At 44.6% G+C, this 19,422-nt stretch overlaps 1 protein-coding gene across 1 annotated transcript in view; it reads right to left on the bottom strand.

The window, feature by feature from the left end:
* Positions 1 to 19,422, bottom strand: part of LOC112229182 (plexin-B2) — a 252,685-nt gene that overhangs the window by 10,436 nt on the left and 222,827 nt on the right. The window contains exons 10-28 of the mRNA XM_042302826.1: positions 19,155 to 19,266; positions 18,844 to 18,945; positions 18,565 to 18,660; positions 17,853 to 17,940; positions 17,449 to 17,612; positions 16,904 to 17,052; positions 16,638 to 16,749; positions 15,952 to 16,088; positions 15,446 to 15,628; positions 15,034 to 15,142; positions 11,799 to 12,008; positions 11,428 to 11,613; positions 11,046 to 11,182; positions 7,501 to 7,601; positions 7,037 to 7,266; positions 6,615 to 6,796; positions 1,687 to 1,753; positions 1,105 to 1,251; positions 192 to 348 (exon numbers count right to left, since the gene is read on the bottom strand). Of these exons, the coding sequence (XP_042158760.1) occupies positions 192 to 348; positions 1,105 to 1,251; positions 1,687 to 1,753; positions 6,615 to 6,796; positions 7,037 to 7,266; positions 7,501 to 7,601; positions 11,046 to 11,182; positions 11,428 to 11,613; positions 11,799 to 12,008; positions 15,034 to 15,142; positions 15,446 to 15,628; positions 15,952 to 16,088; positions 16,638 to 16,749; positions 16,904 to 17,052; positions 17,449 to 17,612; positions 17,853 to 17,940; positions 18,565 to 18,660; positions 18,844 to 18,945; positions 19,155 to 19,266 (2,669 nt within the window). The remainder of the gene's footprint in view (positions 1 to 191; positions 349 to 1,104; positions 1,252 to 1,686; positions 1,754 to 6,614; positions 6,797 to 7,036; positions 7,267 to 7,500; positions 7,602 to 11,045; positions 11,183 to 11,427; positions 11,614 to 11,798; positions 12,009 to 15,033; positions 15,143 to 15,445; positions 15,629 to 15,951; positions 16,089 to 16,637; positions 16,750 to 16,903; positions 17,053 to 17,448; positions 17,613 to 17,852; positions 17,941 to 18,564; positions 18,661 to 18,843; positions 18,946 to 19,154; positions 19,267 to 19,422) is intronic.

Below are 19,422 nucleotides of genomic sequence, written 5' to 3'. Positions count from 1 at the left end.
CAAGAACAGCAGCTCAGACCACCAGCCAACATGACTCACATTCAAATTCACATCCACCACCACTTCACTTACTAGTAGATGGTGCCAATTGTTTCAGGCTTGCTGATGTTAATGTATTCAAATGCAGTATCTTCGCAACACATGGTTTGGAATACTGACGATGTGTGTGTGTGAGTGTGTTCTCCTCTCACCCAGACTGACACTGTCCACTTTGGGTCTCTGTGAGTAGGGCAGGTTCCTGTACACCGCCTCAATGATCTTCTCCTTCACCTGAGACACCGTGTCACAGTTCAACACCTTGACGGGAGTCACGTCTGGCCCCTCCCCGTGCACCAGCACCTGCAGAGTCTGAGAGGAGGAACAGAGCCAACACTGTAAGGTCAGCTCGCTGAGGCAGCGTTACAGCGGCAACTACTGTAGGCATGTGGTACTCTTTGACACCTGACAGGCACTGTCACCTCGCCCTGAGCTGACTATCCTGCAGCCACCGGCAGGGGACTCACTCCCCTCACTCTGACCAGGTGACACAGAGCAATCAATTCAGACTGAATACAAACAACTGCCCACTAGATAGGGAAACAATACATTATACAAAGGATTTATTTGTAATTGAAGACGGTGTAATTTTGTTCTGTCATTCTTCTTTAACATAACCACAGGACGTCAGCTATTGCAACTGTACATGTGTATCATTTGATATTGTCCTTGGAAAATGAATTACCACAGGGTTTCTCTATATAGAGAGACTTAAAAGAAAATAGCTGAGATTGTATTATCTGGCATTAGCAAAACGATACAGTTAAACACTTCTGACTAAGGTAGACTATACGTATACAGTGAGTCAGAACTTGAATTGCGTCAGTGTAGGTAGGAACATTAGAAAATGACAGAAAGGTATTGAATTGCTAGTGAAGGAATAGCATAAAAAGATCAATATGGTTCATGGAAGCGACACATATCATTGAGATCAGGGCAGTCAGTGAAAAGTCTGTCTGAACAGACTCAGAAGAACTCAATAACGCAATAGCAGCAGCTGTCAGCGAGGTGAGATGCCAGCGAGCTTGCGTGCTGGAGTAACCGTGGTAACGGGTTGGTGTAACTCACCAGGACGCAGTACTCCACGTCGTCTCCAAGCAGGCCCGTGTCGTTCAGGGTGTACTTGGCCTTCTTCACTCTGGCGTCTACTGGACCCTTCTCTGTCTGATGCTTGATGGCCCTGAACAGCTTGTACAGGGGTTCCCCTGCTGAGTCCTGACGACCACACACAGAGACACAGTACAATCAGAACTCTCTGGCACTCTACTTTGACCTTGGCCATGCTGTAGTTAAAATATAAAGTCTATGAAATGTCAACAAAATATTGCTTCTCTTAACTCAGGTAGGCTCCTTGAACACATGCAAGCACATACCCTTACGGAAAGATAACATAAAGTGTTCCAAAAACACATGTTTTCATGGGATCATGTGATCTTATGTGAAGTTAACATGATAACGTGACAACATGTAAAGCAACATGTGATAACATGAAACTACACGTAAAAACGTGATCATGTAAAGTGTTCCAAAATCCCGTTTTCACATGATTTCACGTGACATCGAGATTTTTCTGTAATGGCACACATTACAGTTTAACAATGTGCGTGACATATCAAAAACATACTGAATCAAAGAGTGTCATATCATCACCTTGAGGAACTGGTAAAGACAGATGGACATCCAATTACACAGCATCCTCTCCACCACTGTCTCTGACCTACAGAAGACAAAACACAGGAGTGACTGACACATCTCATCATACTGTCTCTGACCTACAGAAGACAAAACACAGGAGTGACTGACACATCTCATCATACTGTCTCTGACCTACAGAAGACAAAACACAGGAGTGACTGACACATCTCACAATACTAATACAAAGCTAAATGTAGCATTAACTACTGTAGAACTCCTCTCCATTCACAGGGCCCATTGTTAGGCATTAGCACATCCAACTGACAGTCATGTGTATCTGGATGTTAGGACAATGGACTAATCAACATAATGAGCTCCTTTATAGGGAATAACTACACACATTTTACTGTTGAACAGCCAGTTGAACACTGCTGAGCACAGTTGACAGTTCACATTACACAACCACTCAGTGGGAATAGACAACTGAGCTCTGTTCAGGAACCTGTCTCTACTGTGGACTGGAGATAGCCTACAATACCATACCAGAGTCAATATAAGAGTGGGAGACATTGAGAAGACACAGGTTAGTTGGAGTAATGGATTACAGCCAAAATCTGCACCGAGCTAAAGGCTAGAGCTGCCACTTTCAAGGGGCAGGACACTAATCTGGACGCTTATAAGAAAATCCGTTATGCCCTCAGACGAACCATCAAACAGCCAAAGCATCAACATAGGACTAAGATTGAATCCTACTACAGCGGCTCCGACGCTCGTCGGGCTTGCAAACTATTATGGTCTACAAAGGGAAACGCAGCCACGAGCTGCCTAGTGAGCCTACCAGACGGGCTAAATGCCTTTTATGCTCGCTTCGAGGCAAGCAATACTGTAGCATAAATGAGAGCACCAGCTGTTCTGGACGACTGTGTGATCACGCTCTCCATAGCCAATGTGAGCGAGATCTTTAAACAGGTCAACATTCACAAGGCCGTGGGGCCAGACGGATTACCAGGACGTATACTCAGAGCAAGCGTGGACCAACTGGCAAGCGTCTTCACTGACATGTTCAACCTCTCCCTGATCGAGTCTGTAATACCTACATGTTTCAAGCAGACCACCATAGCAGACCACCACCATAGTCCATATGCCCAAGAACGCCAAGGAAACCTGTCTAATTGACTATTGCCCCGTAGCACCCACGTCGGTAGCCATGAAATGCTTTGAAAGGCAGGTCATGGCTCACATCAACACCATCATCCCGGAAACCCTACACCCACTCCAATTTGCATACCATCCCAACAGATCCATAGATGACGCAATCTCAATTGCACTCCACACTACCCTTTCCCACCTGGACAAAAGGAACACTTGTGTGAGAATGCTGTTCATTGACTACAGCTCAGCTCATCACTAAGCTAAGGATCCTGGGACAAAACACCTCTGTCTGCAACTGGATCCTGGACTTCCTGACGGGCCGCCCACAGGTGATAAGGGTAGGTAACAACACATCTGCGCCTCCCGGGTGGCACTTCATGGCTACCGACGTGGGTGCTACGGGGCAGTAGTCATTTAGACAGGTTTCCTTGGCGTTCTTGGGCATATGGACTACGGTGGTCTGCTTGAAACATGTAGGTCGCACCAGAGACTCTGGGTTCGCGCCCAGGCTCTGTCGTAACCGTGGGGCGACGCACAATTGGCATAACGTCGTCTGGGTTAGGGAGGGGTTGGCCGGTAGGGATATCCTTGTCTCATCGCGCACCAGCGACTCCTGTGGCGGGCCGAGTGCAGTGCACGCTAACCAAGGTTGCCAGGTGCATGGTGTTTCCTCCGACACATTGGTGCGGCTGGCTTCCGGATTGGATGCACGCTGTGTTAAGAAGCAATGCGGCTTGGTTGGGTTGTGTATCGGAGGACGCATGACTTTCAACCTTCGTCTCTCCCGAGCCCGTACGGGAGCTGTAGCGATGAGACAAGGTAGTAGCTACTAACAATTGGATACCACGAAATTAGGGAGAAAAAAGGGGGTAAAATTAAAAAACAAAACACATCTGCCACGCTGATCCTCAACACGGGGGCCCCTCAGGGGTGCATGCTTAGTCTTCTCCTGTACTCCCTGTTCACCCATGACTGTGTGGCCAAGCACTACTCTAACACCATCATTAAGTTTGCTGACGACACAACGTTGGTAGGCCTGACTACCGAAAATAATGACACAGCCTATAGGGAGGAGGTCAGAGACCTGGCAGTGTGGTGCCAGGACAACAACCTCACCCTCAAAATGAGCAAGACAAAGGAGCTGATCGTGGACTACAAGAAAAGGAGGGCTGAACACATTCACATTGACGGTGCCGTAGTGGTTCAAGTTCCTTGGTGTCTACATAACCAACAAACTATCATGGTCCAAACACACCAACACAGTTGTGAAGAGGCCACAACAACGCCTATTCCCCCTCAGGAGACTAAAAAGGTTTGGCATGGGTCCTCAGATCCTCAAAGAGTTCTACAGCTGCACCATCGAGAGCATCCTGACTAATTGCATCATTGCCTGGAATGGTAACTGCTCGGCATCTGACTGTAAAGCACTACAGAGTGTCATCGGTACGGCACAGTACATCACCTCTATACTAGGTGGTGTCAGAGGAAGGCCTAAAAAATTGTGAAAGACTCCAGTTATCCAAGTCATACAGTTCTCTCTGCTACCGCATGGCAAGTGATACCGGAGCACCAAGTCTAGGTCCAAAAGGCTCCTTAACAGCTTCTACCCCCAAGCCATAAGACTGCTGAACAATTAATCAAATGTCTACCCGGACTATTTGCATTGATCCCCCCTCTTTGTTTTTACACTGCTGCTACTGGCTGTTTATTATCTATGCATAGCCACTATACCCCTACATGTATATTACCGGTCAAAACTTTTAGAGCACCGACTCATTCAATGGTTAATAATCATTTGTACTATTTTCTACATTGTAGAATGATAGTGAAGCTATGAAATAATACATGAAATAATACAAAACTATGAAATAACACATAAGGAGTCATGTGATAACCAAAAAAGTGTTAAACAAATCTAAATATATTTTATAATTGAGATTCGTTAAAAAACCACGCTTTGCCTTGATAACAGCTTTGCACAATCTTGGCATTCTCTCAACCAGCTTCATGAGGTAGTCACCTGGAATGCATTTAATTTAACAGGGGTGACTTGTTAAACGTTAATTTGTGGAATTTCTTAATGCGTTTGAGTCAATCAGTTGTGTTGTGACAAGGTATACAGAAGATAATTTGGTAAATTTTGGTAAAATACCAAGTCCATATTATTGCAAGAACAGCTCAAATAAGCAAAGAGAAATGACAGTCCATCATTACTTTAATACATGAAGGTCAGTCAATCTGGAACATTTCAAGAACTTTGAAAGTTTCTTCAAGTGCAGTCGCAAAAACCATCAAGCGCTATAATGAAACTGGCTCTCATGAAGACTGCCACAGGAATTGAAGACCCAGAGTTACCTCTGCTGCAGAGGATAAGTTCATTAGAATTACCAGCCTCAGAAATTGCAGCCCAAATAAATGCTTCACAGAGTTCAAGTAACAGACACATCTCAACATCAACTGTTCAGAGGAGACTGTATGAATCAGGCCATCATAGTTTGAATTGCTGCAAAGAAACTAAAGGACACCAATAAGAAGAAGATACTTGCTTGGAACAAGAAACACAAGCAATGGACATTAGACCAGTGGAAATTCGTCCTTCGGTTTGGAATCCAAATGGGAGAATTTTGGTTCCAACCGCTGTGTCTTTGTGAGACGCGGTGTGGGTGAACAGATGATCTCTGCATGTGTATTTCCCACCGTAAAGCATGGAGGAGGAGGTGTGATGGTGTGGGGGTGCTTTGCTTGTGACACTGTCTGTGATTTATTTTTCGAATTCAAGCCACACCTAACCAGCATGGCTACCACAGCATTCTGCAGTGATACGCCATCCCATCTGGTTTGCGCTTAGTGGGACTATAATTTGTTTTTCAACAGGACAATGACCTAACACACCTCCAGGCTATGTAAGGGCTATTTGACCAAGAAGGAGAGTGATGAAGTGCTGCATGGCCTTTACAATCCCCCGACCTCAACCAAATTGAGATGGTTTGGGATGAGTCGGACCGCAGAGTGAAGGAAAAGCAGCCAACAAGTGCTCAGCATATCTGGGAACACCTTCAAGACTGTTGGAAAAGCATTCCTCATGAAGCTAGTGTGGGAGAATGCCAAGAGTGTGCAAAGCTGTCATCAAGGCCAATGTTGGCTATTTGAAGAATCTCAAATATAAAATATATTTTGATTTGTTAAACACTCTTTTGGTTACTACATGATTCCATATGTGTTATTTCATAGTTTGATGTCTTCACTATTATTCTACAGTGTAGAAAATAAAGAAAAAACCCTTGAATGAGTAGGTGTTCTAAAACTTTTGACCGGTCGTGTACATATTACCTCAATTACCTCAACAAACCTGTACCTCTCTACAACCTGTACCAACCCCACAACCTGTAACCCCCCACAACCTGTACCCCCATGCAACCTGTACCCCCCCCACACACACATCCTGTACCACCACCACATCCTGTATATAGCCTTGTTATTGTTATTTTATTTTGTTACTTTTTTAAAACTTTTGTTAATTTAGTAAATATTTTCTTAACTCTATTTTTCTCAAAACTGCCTTGCTGGTTAAGGGTTTGTAAGTAAGCATTTCATGGTAAGGTCTACACCTGTTGTATACCTATCTTGATCTACGATAGGTGGAGCTACCAGAACTAAATCTAAGATAGGTGGAGCTACCAGAACTAAATCTAATATAGGTAGAGCTACCAGAACTAAATCTACGATAGGTAGAACTACCAGAACTACTTTGAGGAATGGTAGCTACTGTAAGTGACAGCGGTGGTCCCGACCTGCGCAGCATGAGTTTGGGGTTCTTGCTGTCAACATAGTTCCCCATGAGTTCCAGCAGCAGGGTCCTCATGATGTCTGTGTAGTACTCCAGCTTCCCATGCAGAGCCACCGTCAGCAGGGATGCAAAGTACACCTTGGCCCGGGCGTTGAAGTCTGGACGTCCTTCCAAGGTCTTGATGAACTACACACACAGTGGAGTTTAACAGAATATGCAGTTAATGGTAATCCAGTTAACATAAACTGTGGATAAATCTTTAACTGTAAACAATGGAAGGGAGATTGCAATAATCTGAAATAGCCATCTCTCCATGTCTCCTTTACTTCTTCTGCCCTAATACGGTTTTAGATGAAGGAAAGGAGACAGAAGAGCCAGCCATAGATGCACCATTACAAAGACTTAAGTGGTCTGAAGGGGCTTTACATTGATGAGAAAGGTCTTGGAGTTAAGCAGGTTAGAGAACTGGTTGAGGGCCTGGCCCACGATGGCCTTCCGTGCCTCAGGGATGTCCAGCTTGCCCGTGATCATCACATCATTGGCCCCGTCCTTGGAGGGCAGGAAGAAGACGCGGTCCGTGTAGGTCTTATAGTCCAGGAAGGGGATTCGCCCCTCGCTCAGTTCGTTGGTATGGTCCTCCATCTCTATCATCAGGTCTGCGAAGGCAAAGGACAAACGTCTGAGTACCTTGCACATGTTCTCATCCTGAGACTTTTAAGCAACACAAACATAAACTACCATATTCGTTACTTTAAATCATGTCTTGATGAAGATACATAGATGTATGGATGTGTAGATGAAGTACGTAATATGAGGTTTAATGAAGTGTGATGAAGACCCTTGGTGGCCTTAGACAATTATGCTTGACAGCTGTGGTTATAATGTAGTACCTGTGAACTCTTTCTTGCAGCGGTCTCGTACACTCTCCTCCAAATTCTCCAGTTGGTGTTTCACCTTCTCATACTCTCTTTCAGCCTGCTGGCTCTTCCTCCTGTGCACACGACACAATCATTAACATGGGGAGAGCAATGAACAGAGACAAAAACCGACACCAACATGAACACTAACTCATGTAACATTGTACATTTTTGTGTATTGCGCACCATTTGGCTGGCTTGGATCCCTTGACACCAAATGAAGTTGTCACCCCCACATCCATGGAGAAAGGTGGTATGGTGTACTGTCCTGTATGTTGGTAATGGAGAAAGGTGGTATGGTGTAACTGTCCTGTATGTTGGTTACCTAGCCTAAAGGTGGAACTGTATGGTGTAACTGTCCTATATGTTGGTAATGGAGAAAGGTGGTATGGTGTAACTGTCCTGTATGTTGGTTACCTAGCCTAAAGGTGGAACTGTATGGTGTAACTGTCCTATATGTTGGTAATGGAGAAAGGTGGTATGGTGTAACTGTCCTGTATGTTGGTTATCTAGCCTAAAGGTGGAACTGTATGGTGTAACTGTCCTGTATGTTGGTAATGGAGAAAGGTGGTATGGTGTAACTGTCCTGTATGTTGGTTACCTAGCCTAAAGGTGGAACTGTATGGTGTAACTGTCCTATATGTTGGTAATGGAGAAAGGTGGTATGGTGTAACTGTCCTGTATGTTGGTAATGGAGAAAGGTGGTATGGTGTAACTGTCCTGTATGTTGGTTATCTAGCCTAAAGGTGGAACTGTATGGTGTAACTGTCCTGTATGTTGGTAATGGAGAAAGGTGGTATGGTGTAATTGTCCTGTATTCTGGTTATCTAGCCTAAAGGTGGCATGGTGTAACTGTCCTGTATTCTGGTTATCTAGCCTAAAGGTGGTATGGTGTAATTGTCCTGTATTCTGGTTATCTAGCCTAAAGGTGGTATGGTGTAACTGTCCTGTATTCTGGTTATCTAGCCTAAAGGTGGCATGGTGTAACTGTCCTGTATTCTGGTTATCTAGCCTAAAGGTGGTATGGTGTAACTGTCCTGTATTCTGGTTATCTAGCCTAAAGGTGGTATGGTGTAACTGTCCTGTATTCTGGTTATCTAGCCTAAAGGTGGAACTGTATGGTATAACTGTGCTGTATTCTGGTTATGTAGCCTTAAGGTGGCATTTTGTAACTGTCCTGTATTCTGGTTATCTAGCCTAAAGGTGGCATTTTGTAACTGTCCTGTATTCTGGTTATCTAGCCTAAAGGTGGTATGGTGTAACTGTCCTGTATTATGGTTATCTAGCCTAAAGGTGGAACTGTATGGTGTAACTGTCCTGTATGTTGGTAATGGAGAAAGGTGGTATGGTGTAACTGTCCTGTATTATGGTTATCTAGCCTAAAGGTGGAACTGTATGGTGTAACTGTCCTGTATGTTGGTAATCTAGCCTTAAGGTGGTATGGTGTAAATGTCCTGTATTCTGGTTATCTAGCCTAAATGTGGTATGGTGTAAATGTCCTGTATTCTGGTTATCTAGCCTAAATGTGGTATGGTGTAACTGTCCTGTATTCTGGTTATCTAGCCTAAATGTGGTATGGTGTAACTGTCCTGTATTCTGGTTATCTAGCCTAAAGGTGTAACTGTATGGTGTAACTGTCCTATATGTTTGTAATGGAGAAAGGTGGTATGGTGTAACTGTCCTGTATTCTGGTTATCTAGCCTAAAGGTGGTATGGTGTAACTGTCCTGTATTCTGGTTATCTAGCCTAAAGGTGGTATGGTGTAACTGTCCTGTATTCTGGTTATCTAGCCTAAAGGTGGTATGGTGTAATTGTCCTGTATTCTGGTTATCTAGCCTAAAGGTGGCATGGTGTAACTGTCCTGTATTCTGGTTATCTAGCCTAAAGGTGGAACTGTATGGTGTAACTGTCCTGTATGTTGGTAATGGAGAAAGGTGGTATGGTGTAACTGTCCTGTATTCTGGTTATCTAGCCTAAAGGTGGTATGGTGTAACTGTCCTGTATGTTGGTAATCTAGCCTAAAGGTGGCATGGTGTAACTGTCCTGTATTCTGGTTATCTAGCCTAAAGGTGGCATGGTGTAACTGTCCTGTATTCTGGTTATCTAGCCTAAAGGTGGCATGGTGTAACTGTCCTGTATGTTGGTAATGGAGAAAGGTGGTATGGTGTAACTGTCCTGTATTCTGGTTATCTAGCCTAAAGGTGGTATGGTGTAACTGTCCTGTATTCTGGTTATCTAGCCTAAAGGTGGTATGGTGTAACTGTCCTGTATTATGGTTATCTAGCCTAAAGGTGGAACTGTATGGTGTAACTGTCCTGTATGTTGGTAATCTAGCCTTAAGGTGGTATGGTGTAAATGTCCTGTATTCTGGTTATCTAGCCTAAAGGTGGCATTTTGTAACTGTCCTGTATTCTGGTTATCTAGCCTAAAGGTGGTATGGTGTAACTGTGCTGTATTCTGGTTATGTAGCCTTAAGGTGGCATTTTGTAACTGTCCTGTATTCTGGTTATCTAGCCTAAAGGTGGCATTTTGTAACTGTCCTGTATTCTGGTTATCTAGCCTAAATGTGGTATGGTGTAACTGTCCTGTATTCTGGTTATCTAGCCTAAAGGTGGTATGGTGTAACTGTCCTGTATGTTGATAATCTAGCCTAAAGGTGGAACTGTATGGTATAACTGTGCTGTATTCTGGTTATGTAGCCTTAAGGTGGCATTTTGTAACTGTCCTGTATTCTGGTTATCTAGCCTAAAGGTGGTATGGTGTAACTGTCCTGTATTCTGGTTATCTAGCCTAAAGGTGGAACTGTATGGTGTAACTGTCCTGTATGTTGGTAATGGAGAAAGGTGGTATGGTGTAACTGTCCTGTATTCTGGTTATCTAGCCTAAATGTGGTATGGTGTAACTGTCCTGTATTCTGGTTATCTAGCCTAAAGGTGTAACTGTATGGTGTAACTGTCCTATATGTTTGTAATGGAGAAAGGTGGTATGGTGTAACTGTCCTGTATTCTGGTTATCTAGCCTAAAGGTGGCATTTTGTAACTGTCCTGTATTCTGGTTATCTAGCCTAAAGGTGGCATTTTGTAACTGTCCTGTATTCTGGTTATCTAGCCTAAAGGTGGCATTTTGTAACTGTCCTGTATTCTGGTTATCTAGCCTAAAGGTGGCATTTTGTAACTGTCCTGTATTCTGGTTATCTAGCCTAAAGGTGGCATTTTGTAACTGTCCTGTATTCTGGTTATCTAGCCTAAAGGTGGCATTTTGTAACTGTCCTGTATTCTGGTTATCTAGCCTAAAGGTGGCATTTTGTAACTGTCCTGTATTCTGGTTATGTTGCCTAAAGGTGGCATTTTGTAACTGTCCTGTATTATGGTTATCTAGCCTAAAGGTGGCATTTTGTAACTGTCCTGTATTCTGGTTATCTAGCCTAAAGGTGGCATTTTGTAACTGTCCTGTATTCTGGTTATCTAGCCTAAAGGTGGCATTTTGTAACTGTCCTGTATTATGGTTATCTAGCCTACCTGTAGCAGTAGACGGAGACGAGGATGATGAGCAGCATGGGGATGATGACAGCAGGGATGATGATGAAGAGAGGAACCTCATTATTGCTCTCGTAGTGCACAGAGCCCACCACCCACTCGCCATTCCCAAACTTAATCTGGAACACACACAGTTAGCAGCAGGAGCGTTATTATTACCAAAACTGGAGATAGAAGAATGCCTTCAAAGCAACTGTTAACATTAAGTTGCCCTGACAGACATCAAGTTACTCTGGATCTATTTTGGCAAGCAGATTTCAATTACTCATCTTTAGGAAACTGCAGATAAGTTAAAAGATAGCAAAGACAGATCCATGCATCTGTATGGTCATGTGTGTGTGTGTGTGTGTGTGTGTATTCTCACCAGCAGGTCCAATGTGTCGGAGCTGGTGTCTCTGCGTCTGCGGTGGCGTTTGGAGCGGGCCTGGGGCTGGCTGGACGGGGGATCCAAGAACAGCTTGTCATCCTGGAGGGCGTTGACATAGCACGGGACATCCCCCACAAACGCCTGGGCCTCTTTGGCTGTCATGGCTTTTTCAAAACCTCGACCCTGGAGGTGGAACATGGTAAGGAATTATTGGACGTATTGTAGGTAACAACATACTGTAACTATGAGTCAGGAGGAACCGGAAAAAACTCAAGGCCCTAGTTGTAGCCTGTAACTAGGTCAGGAAAATTCTTGGGCCTAAACATAACATAGTACATTGATGGACCCTATCAGCCTCTAATACTCACAGTGACGACAATGATGGAGGTCTCAGTGATGATCTTCTTGGTGAGGGGGTCGAAGGCAGGGTCAGGGTGGTAGTCGAAGGGCTTGAGCTCCCTCCCCCAGTTGTCCAGCTGGATGAAGGTCCTGAACAAATGGGTCTCAGAGGACCTGTTGACGGCCGGGGTCAGGAACTGGATTACCGTGTTGTTCTTACTCAGAGCCTCCTGGAGGTACTGGGGGAGAAGGAGGGGAGGAGGAGGTCTTTAATAAGTAAGCTTTATCATTCACCAATTTGTGGGGCCCCATGTCCCTGTAAGTACATGGCCCCAAGTCCCTGTAAGTACATGGCCCCAAGTCCCTGCCACCTAGGGAGTTAGAGAGGAACAGAGCTGCCACCTAGGGAGTTAGAGAGGAACAGAGCTGCCACCTAGGGAGTTAGAGAGGAACAGAACTGCCACCTAGGGAGTTAGAGAGGAACAGAGCTGCCACCTAGGGAGTTAGAGAGGAACAGAGCTGCCACCTAGGGAGTTAGAGAGGAACAGAACTGCCACCTAGGGAGTTAGAGAGGAACAAAGCTGCCACCTAGGGAGTTAGAGAGGAACAGAGCTGCCACCTAGGGAGTTAGAGAGGAACAGAGCTGCCACCTAGGGAGTTAGAGAGGAACAGAGCTGCCACCTAGGGAGCTAGAGAGGAACAGAGCTGCCTCACCACATAATCCACTGGAACCTTAATTACCGTATTAAATTTCGCCTCTAAATGAAATTAATAAAATTGCTGCTTATCCTGCCCAAGGCATCAGGGGCAGGAGTCTGCAAGGCCACTACAGCTGCTCTGGGGGCACTGTGTGACATTAAGTCCTCTCTGCAAGGTCACTACAGAAGCTCTGGGGGCACTGTGTGACATTAAGTCCTCTCTGCAAGGCCACTACAGCAGCTCTTGGGGCACTGTGTGACATTAAGTCCTCTCTGCAAGGCCACTACAGCAGCTCTGGGGGCACTGTGTGACATTAAGTCCTCTCTGCAAGGCCACTACAGCAGCTCTGGGGACACTGTGTGGCATTAAGTAAAACTGTATTGATTATTTCTGGATGAATCAGAGCTTTTTCTGCGTCAATCTTCCAGGTTAGTTATGAAGAGTCCATAACAGTCCTTATGTGGTTGAGATAAAGGGATGGTTTAGGCTTTTAGGTTTAGGGCTGAGAGACAGAGACAGAGACATATGCAGAAAAGCTTAGGAGTGCAACCCATGCAACAAACAAAGACAAGATCCCACAACAGAAAGTGGGAAAAAGGGCTGCCTAAGTATGATCCCCAATCAGAGACAACGATTGACAGCTGCCTCTGATTGGGAACCATACTCGGCCAAAAACAAAGAAATAGACAACATAGAATGCCCACTCAAATCACACCCTGACCTAACCAAATAGAGAAATAAAACGGCTCTCTAAGGTCAGGGCGTGACAGAAACGGTATATTTTTGGGGTTAAGGTCTGATGTTATTGAGTTGGCAGCACAGTATGTCACAGCTTGCCAAATGCTAAGGAAGGAAACATATTATTTTGTATTTTCTCCCTGTATTATAAGTAATAGACAATATAAGTGCACCAGTCATTCTATTTATTTGTTATATATTTATTTTTCATTAGTTCTATATATACTATTCTTATTGTTGTCACTGTTGTTTTCATATTTTGTATACAGTGCATTCAGGAAAAGTATTCAGACCCCTTGACTTTTTCTACATTTTGTTATGTTACAGCCTTATTCTAAAATGTATTACATTTAAAAAAAAATATTCATCAATCTACACACAATACCCCATAATGACAAAGTGAAAAACAGGTTTTCAGATTTAAAAGAAAACATTTATTAAAAATAAAAAACGGAAATAAGGAAGTATTCAGACCCTTTACTATGAGACTCGAAACTGAGCTCAGGTGCATCCTGTTTCCATTGATCATCCTTGAGATGTTTCTACAACTTGATTGGAGTCCACCAGTTGTAAATTCAATTCATTGGACATGATTTGGAAAGGCACGCACCTGACTATATTAGGTCCCACAGTTAACAGTGCATGTCAGAGCAAAAACAAGACATGACATTGGTCAGGGAGGTGACCAAAAACCCGATGGTCACTCTGACAGAGCTCCAGAGTTCCTCTGTGGAGATGGGAGAACCTTTAAGAAGGAAACCCTCTCTGCAGCACTCCACCAATCATGCCTTTATGGTAGAGTGGACAGATGGAAGCCACTCCTCATTAAAATTCACATGACAGCCCGCTTGGAGTTTGCCAACATGCACCTAAAGGACTCTCAGACTATGAGAAACAAGATTCTCTGGTCTGATGAAATCGAGATTGAACTATTTGGCTTGAATGCTAAGCGTCATGTCTGGAGAAAACCTGGCACCATCCCTACGTTAAAGCATGGTGGTGGCAGCATCATGCTGTGGGGATGTTTTTCAGCGACAGGAACTGTGAGACCAGTCAGGATCGAGGGAAAGATGAATGGAGCAAAGTACAGAGAGATCCTTGATGAAAACCTGCTCCAGAGAGCTCAGGAACTCAGACTGGGGCGAAGGTTCACTTTCCAACAGGACAACGACCCTAAGCACACAGCCAAGACAACGCAGAAGGGGCTTTGAGACAAGTCTCTGAATGTCCTTGAGGGGCCCGCCCGAGCCCAGACTTGAACCCGATTGAACTTCTCTTGAGAGACCTGAAAATAGCTGTGCAGCAATGCTCCCCATTCAACCTGACAGAGCTTGGGAGGATCTGCAGAGAAGAATGTGAGAAAATCCCCAAATAAAGGTGTACCAAGCTTGTGGTGTCATACCCAAGAAGGTACTTCAACAAGGGTCAGTAAAGCGTCTGAATACTTATGTAAATGTGATATTTCGTTTTTTATTTTTAAATAAATGTGCAAACATTTCTAAAAACCTATTTTTGCTTTGTCATTATGGGGTATTGTGTGTAGATTGATGAGGGGAAAAATTTTAGAATTAGGCTGTAAAGTAACAAAAAGTGGAAAAAGTCAAGGGGTCTGAATACTTTCTGAATGCACTGCAAGTATCACTTTGCTTTGATAACTTTGACCTTGTCCTTCATGCCAATTAAGCACATTGAATATTAATATGAGAGCAAGGCAGAGAGAGAGAAGCAAGAGAGAAAGAGAGAGACAGGGAGAGAAAGAGGCATCGAGAGAGAGAGAGACAGAGAGAGGCAGAGAGAGAGAGAGAGGCAGAGAAAGAGAGTCCATACCTCAGTAGGAGTTATGCCGGACCACTTGTCAGCCGAGGCCTGGACCCTCATGATGGCGTTCTGAATTAGGTCAAACCCAGATCCAGTCACCACGATGGTCCTCCCACCGCTGAAACAACATCACCATCACAAAGGGACAAAAGGTACAGTTTTAACCCACTGCCCACATTCACATTTCATCTACAGAAGAGATATCACATTTACGCTACCAACTGGTATCTGGAGAGGAAGCCAGGTGTGTTGGAGATTGAATGCCATTAAACTATACTCTAGGGTACACTTTATTGGGTTTAGACAGGTGGCATCATTCTAACCCGGCGCTTCTCAGTGCAGACGGAGTTGACGTGCTATCTGATGTGAGACAATGTGGAAGCCTCGAGAATAGCCTCTTGTCTCGAGGACTGGGACTCACCACACAAAGCTTCCCTTGGGGTGGTGGTCCAGGATAGTGGGGTTCTCCCAGAACTGGAAGGCTGTGGGGACGTCTGTGGTGGTTCTCTTCCCATACTTTACTGTCACTGTGAGCAGGTCAGAGGGGACCTTATCCGCCCGGTACTCTCCCATCCTGCAGGTGATGGCTGCACCAAACGTCTCCCTGCAGACAAGGACACAGTCAGCCAGCGACACAGACCGCTCAGCACTAGGGGTCACGGTACACAGGAGACTAACATGCCAGAACCATGACAGCTAAGTCAATACAGGGCTTTCTTATTAAAGAAAATCATGCCCACATTTGAATGCAACCCCCAACCCTAACCTGCTTGAAAGTTCTGTAATCACTTTAGCTTACAACACTTTTTCTTTTGCTTGTTGTCATGCCAAAGAATTGGCTGAGAGCCAACACATACAGATCGAAAGACCAGACAACCGCAACCCTTCTTGACACTGGTTCCCTTCCCAGGATGCAACAGTACTTACACAGTGCACACCACCCCCCCAACGGTGACGGCAATGTCCTCCCTGGTGGCTGTGTCCAGGTTGAAACCAGAGATGGTGATGACCGTCCCCCCGGCCTTGGAGCCGTTGGCGGGGTGAACCGAGCGGGCGATGGGGTCCTGGAGGATCAGGAGGTAAAAAACACTCATCATATTCCTGTCTCATCTCTTCCCCCACAAGGCTTTCAAAATGCACACACACCCACACACTTCGCATTTCCTTCAATTTGCTGAGTAAACAGTTAGGGGGGGCGGTCCCCTGTGGGGAAGCATTAGCCGTGCAAGATATAAAAAAGGCAGTGAAATTGCTCCAATGTACCCTGTTAAGGCACCAGAGGAAATTGAGTCGCCGTATAGCACCTTGTTAAACTATAATACACACAAATCAATTTCATCTTATCGTACTGGGCATTATCTGCCAGTGTGGCACTACCAGAGTAGTTCATTCAACAGAACATTCAGGAATTTGATTTGGATATTACACTTAAACGACATGCCCTTCATGCGGGCCGATAAGAAGCTCTGTAATACAGCGTCTGTATAGCTGTGAAATTGAATGGTGATAGCATAACCAAATCATGTAAAAGCATTTTCCACTTCACGAGTCCGCCCTCTCATCCTGAAGTGAAGGAGTGTTATTGAAGTGAAGGAGTGCGGTAGGTTTGTTACCCGGTATGTGAAGAAAGCAGATGACGTTCCTCTCTTCCCTCCTTCTACCTCCACCTCCACCTGGCCCCAGTTTGTACTCAGGGGTTCCAAGGGCCCGATCTCACACACCACGCTGTAAAACAGAGAGACAGGGAGGAAGACTTAGATATTATATTTAGGCATTCTAGATTACATTTCAGATTGAAATCTACTGTTGAGAGGACCACATCCATCAACGTCTATTGTGACAAGGGGACAGCGGTGACTGGGTTGCCAGTGTATGTTACCTGGTGGAGACGGCGTATTTGTTCTCCTGATGTATACAGGGGACCCCCACCACACTGATGGCCTTGATGTCCTCCTTGTGGATGCCCAGGTTGGAGCCCTTGATGGTGACAGAGATGCCCCCCCCCACGGGCCCGTAGCGAGGGATGATCTGGGAGGGGGATTGGGGAACAGATTTAAGATGACAGGCTTTTAGATTTGCACTACCGTACAGCTTTTAGATGACAGTGTATAGAGTGGCTTACAGAGTAGCACCAGGAAATAAGCCACAAACACATGCGGAATGTGACCCCACAGTCTGGGAAAAGACTGCGTTTAGGACTGCAGCTAGTCCAGTCTTTAGAAAATGAGCATTGATCAGAGGTACCCGTTTAAATAGCAAATAACCAGTCTGCTAACTGATCCAGTTGTCAGTAGCAGTCAATGAAGTGATCATTAACATGCCTAGTCAGTCAGTGATAATGAAAAGTCGATATTATTGCAGGTTCAAAGATGAGTTATTAGTATATAGTTAGGAGATAACTACTGTACTGTGGGTGCTACTCACGTCAGTGATGTGTGGGTCAGGGCACTCTGTACCCTGGTCATTAGTACACAGCTTCTCATAGACGCACGACTTCCTTTTGACACACCACACACACCTGTACTTAGGGTCAGCGTTCTTACACAGGCTGCAGTCCTCACGGCCCAGCGAGCAGCTATATAGGGTCACTGTGAAGGAAGGTAAGAGGGATGCCTTGGAATGTCAAGACTATTCTGTCATTTCATTTACATGACACTGGTCATCGATAGTACAAGGTCTGATATGATGTTTGACCAATTCACTTAGACGATTGCAAAAAGTATTGCGTTAAATGTGTCAATGTAAATGTGTCAAATAAGACTTCCCCAGTTGTCATTTATGTCCTTTGGGACATTGTCAACAGAGTTGCATAAAGATGCACCCTTTACCATTCAGCGTGCTGTCTATTTTCTTGCCCGACTGTTTGTCCTTCACGTAGAACAGAACGTTGGTCTCCTGTGACTTATCCAAGGAAAACTACAAACGGAGAAAATAATGAATTATTAATACAGTTTGTGAAAGAAGTGATTAATGACTTCACATTTCCAAAACGTGCCAGATAAAAGTTCTCATTTTACATTTAAGTAATTTAGCAGATGCTCTTATCCAGAGAGACTTACAGGAGCAATTAGGGTTAAGTACCTTGCTCAAGAGCATAGAGCATATAAGTACCTTGCTCAAGAGCATATCGACAAATTAGTCACCCTGCTCCAGGACTCGAACCAGCGACCTTTCAGTTACTGGCCCAACATTCTTAACCACTAGGCTACCTGCCGTCCCATACACACTTTGGCAGCCACTCCAAAATAGCTGAATAAATCAACGTATGAAAATAATGTTGCTGGAGGCTGGTCCCCACCTCTCTGTAGTGCTTCTAAGATGTTTTCCATCACACAAAATCCACAGTTTGAGGATGTTAAAATAACATTGGGATTGTTTTCCATGAGGGGGTGCTATAATATCAAACTGACACAAACCAGTTAACATAAACAAACAATACAATATCATGACCCAGCAACACATGATCAACCCTTTACACCTTTTAGATGTGGTGAAAGCTACAATTGACAAGTGTGGTGCAATAAGAAGCACTGGGCATACGTTAAAACCGCTGAAGCTGTAGAAGGGGCCATCTTCAGACCTGACGTCCTCCTCCATGTTACTCATCAGCTCTGTGCCGATGGTGAACACCCGGTCCTAGGGAGGAAGCAGAGGAGCAGAGAGTTAACAAACTTCATACATGAGCAGTTATCAAGGCCTCATCTCAACCATACTATAGTCTGATTCATAATTAACTAGCGCCTAGTGTTTTTAAATTGTTTGATAACAGCTATAAAGCTATATAACAGCTATATAAGACATGGTCTTTTTTTCCAGTACCTGGTAAACATCCAGGTTGATGCCCTCGAAGCCAATGGTGGTTTTGAACCCCACAGGAATGAGCACAGGATCAGGGTTCTCGAACTGGGGACATCTTGCCCCCTGAACACAGATGGAAATACTACATTTTGAGCATTTGTATTTATGCCTTTAGTTATTCGACGGACAAACTGTCATCCAGACTGATCATTTATCAGTTGGCATGCATCTGCTGACTTACAAACTGATATTCCATACAAAAACACTTGTGACTTTGACTCTTAGCATACATGCAATGTACATTAGGCCTGTTTAGTGGAGCACCTAGTTACCTGTCTGTGTTTGATGATTTGAGGGCCCAACACAGTGTCGTCCTTGTCCCGGCAGGTGTGGTCCTGGGTGTTCCACTGGCAGCCCCATGGGCTGGCCACACACGACAAACATCTGATACACACACGCACACACACACACACACACCAGGGAGGCAATCTCTTTTTAAAACATGTAAATCCATGATAGTATTCCTGTAACAGTAGAACCTATATCGTTGATGGTAAATATATATCTGTAACCTGATAAACAAAGCCCATTTATCACACG

The sequence above is a fragment of the Oncorhynchus tshawytscha genome, linkage group LG01 (genome assembly GCF_018296145.1).
Source record: "Oncorhynchus tshawytscha isolate Ot180627B linkage group LG01, Otsh_v2.0, whole genome shotgun sequence".
Classification (NCBI taxonomy): domain Eukaryota; kingdom Metazoa; phylum Chordata; class Actinopteri; order Salmoniformes; family Salmonidae; genus Oncorhynchus; species Oncorhynchus tshawytscha.
The sequence above is the reverse complement of the archived record's forward strand: the minus strand, read 5'-3'. Positions and strand labels throughout refer to the sequence as shown.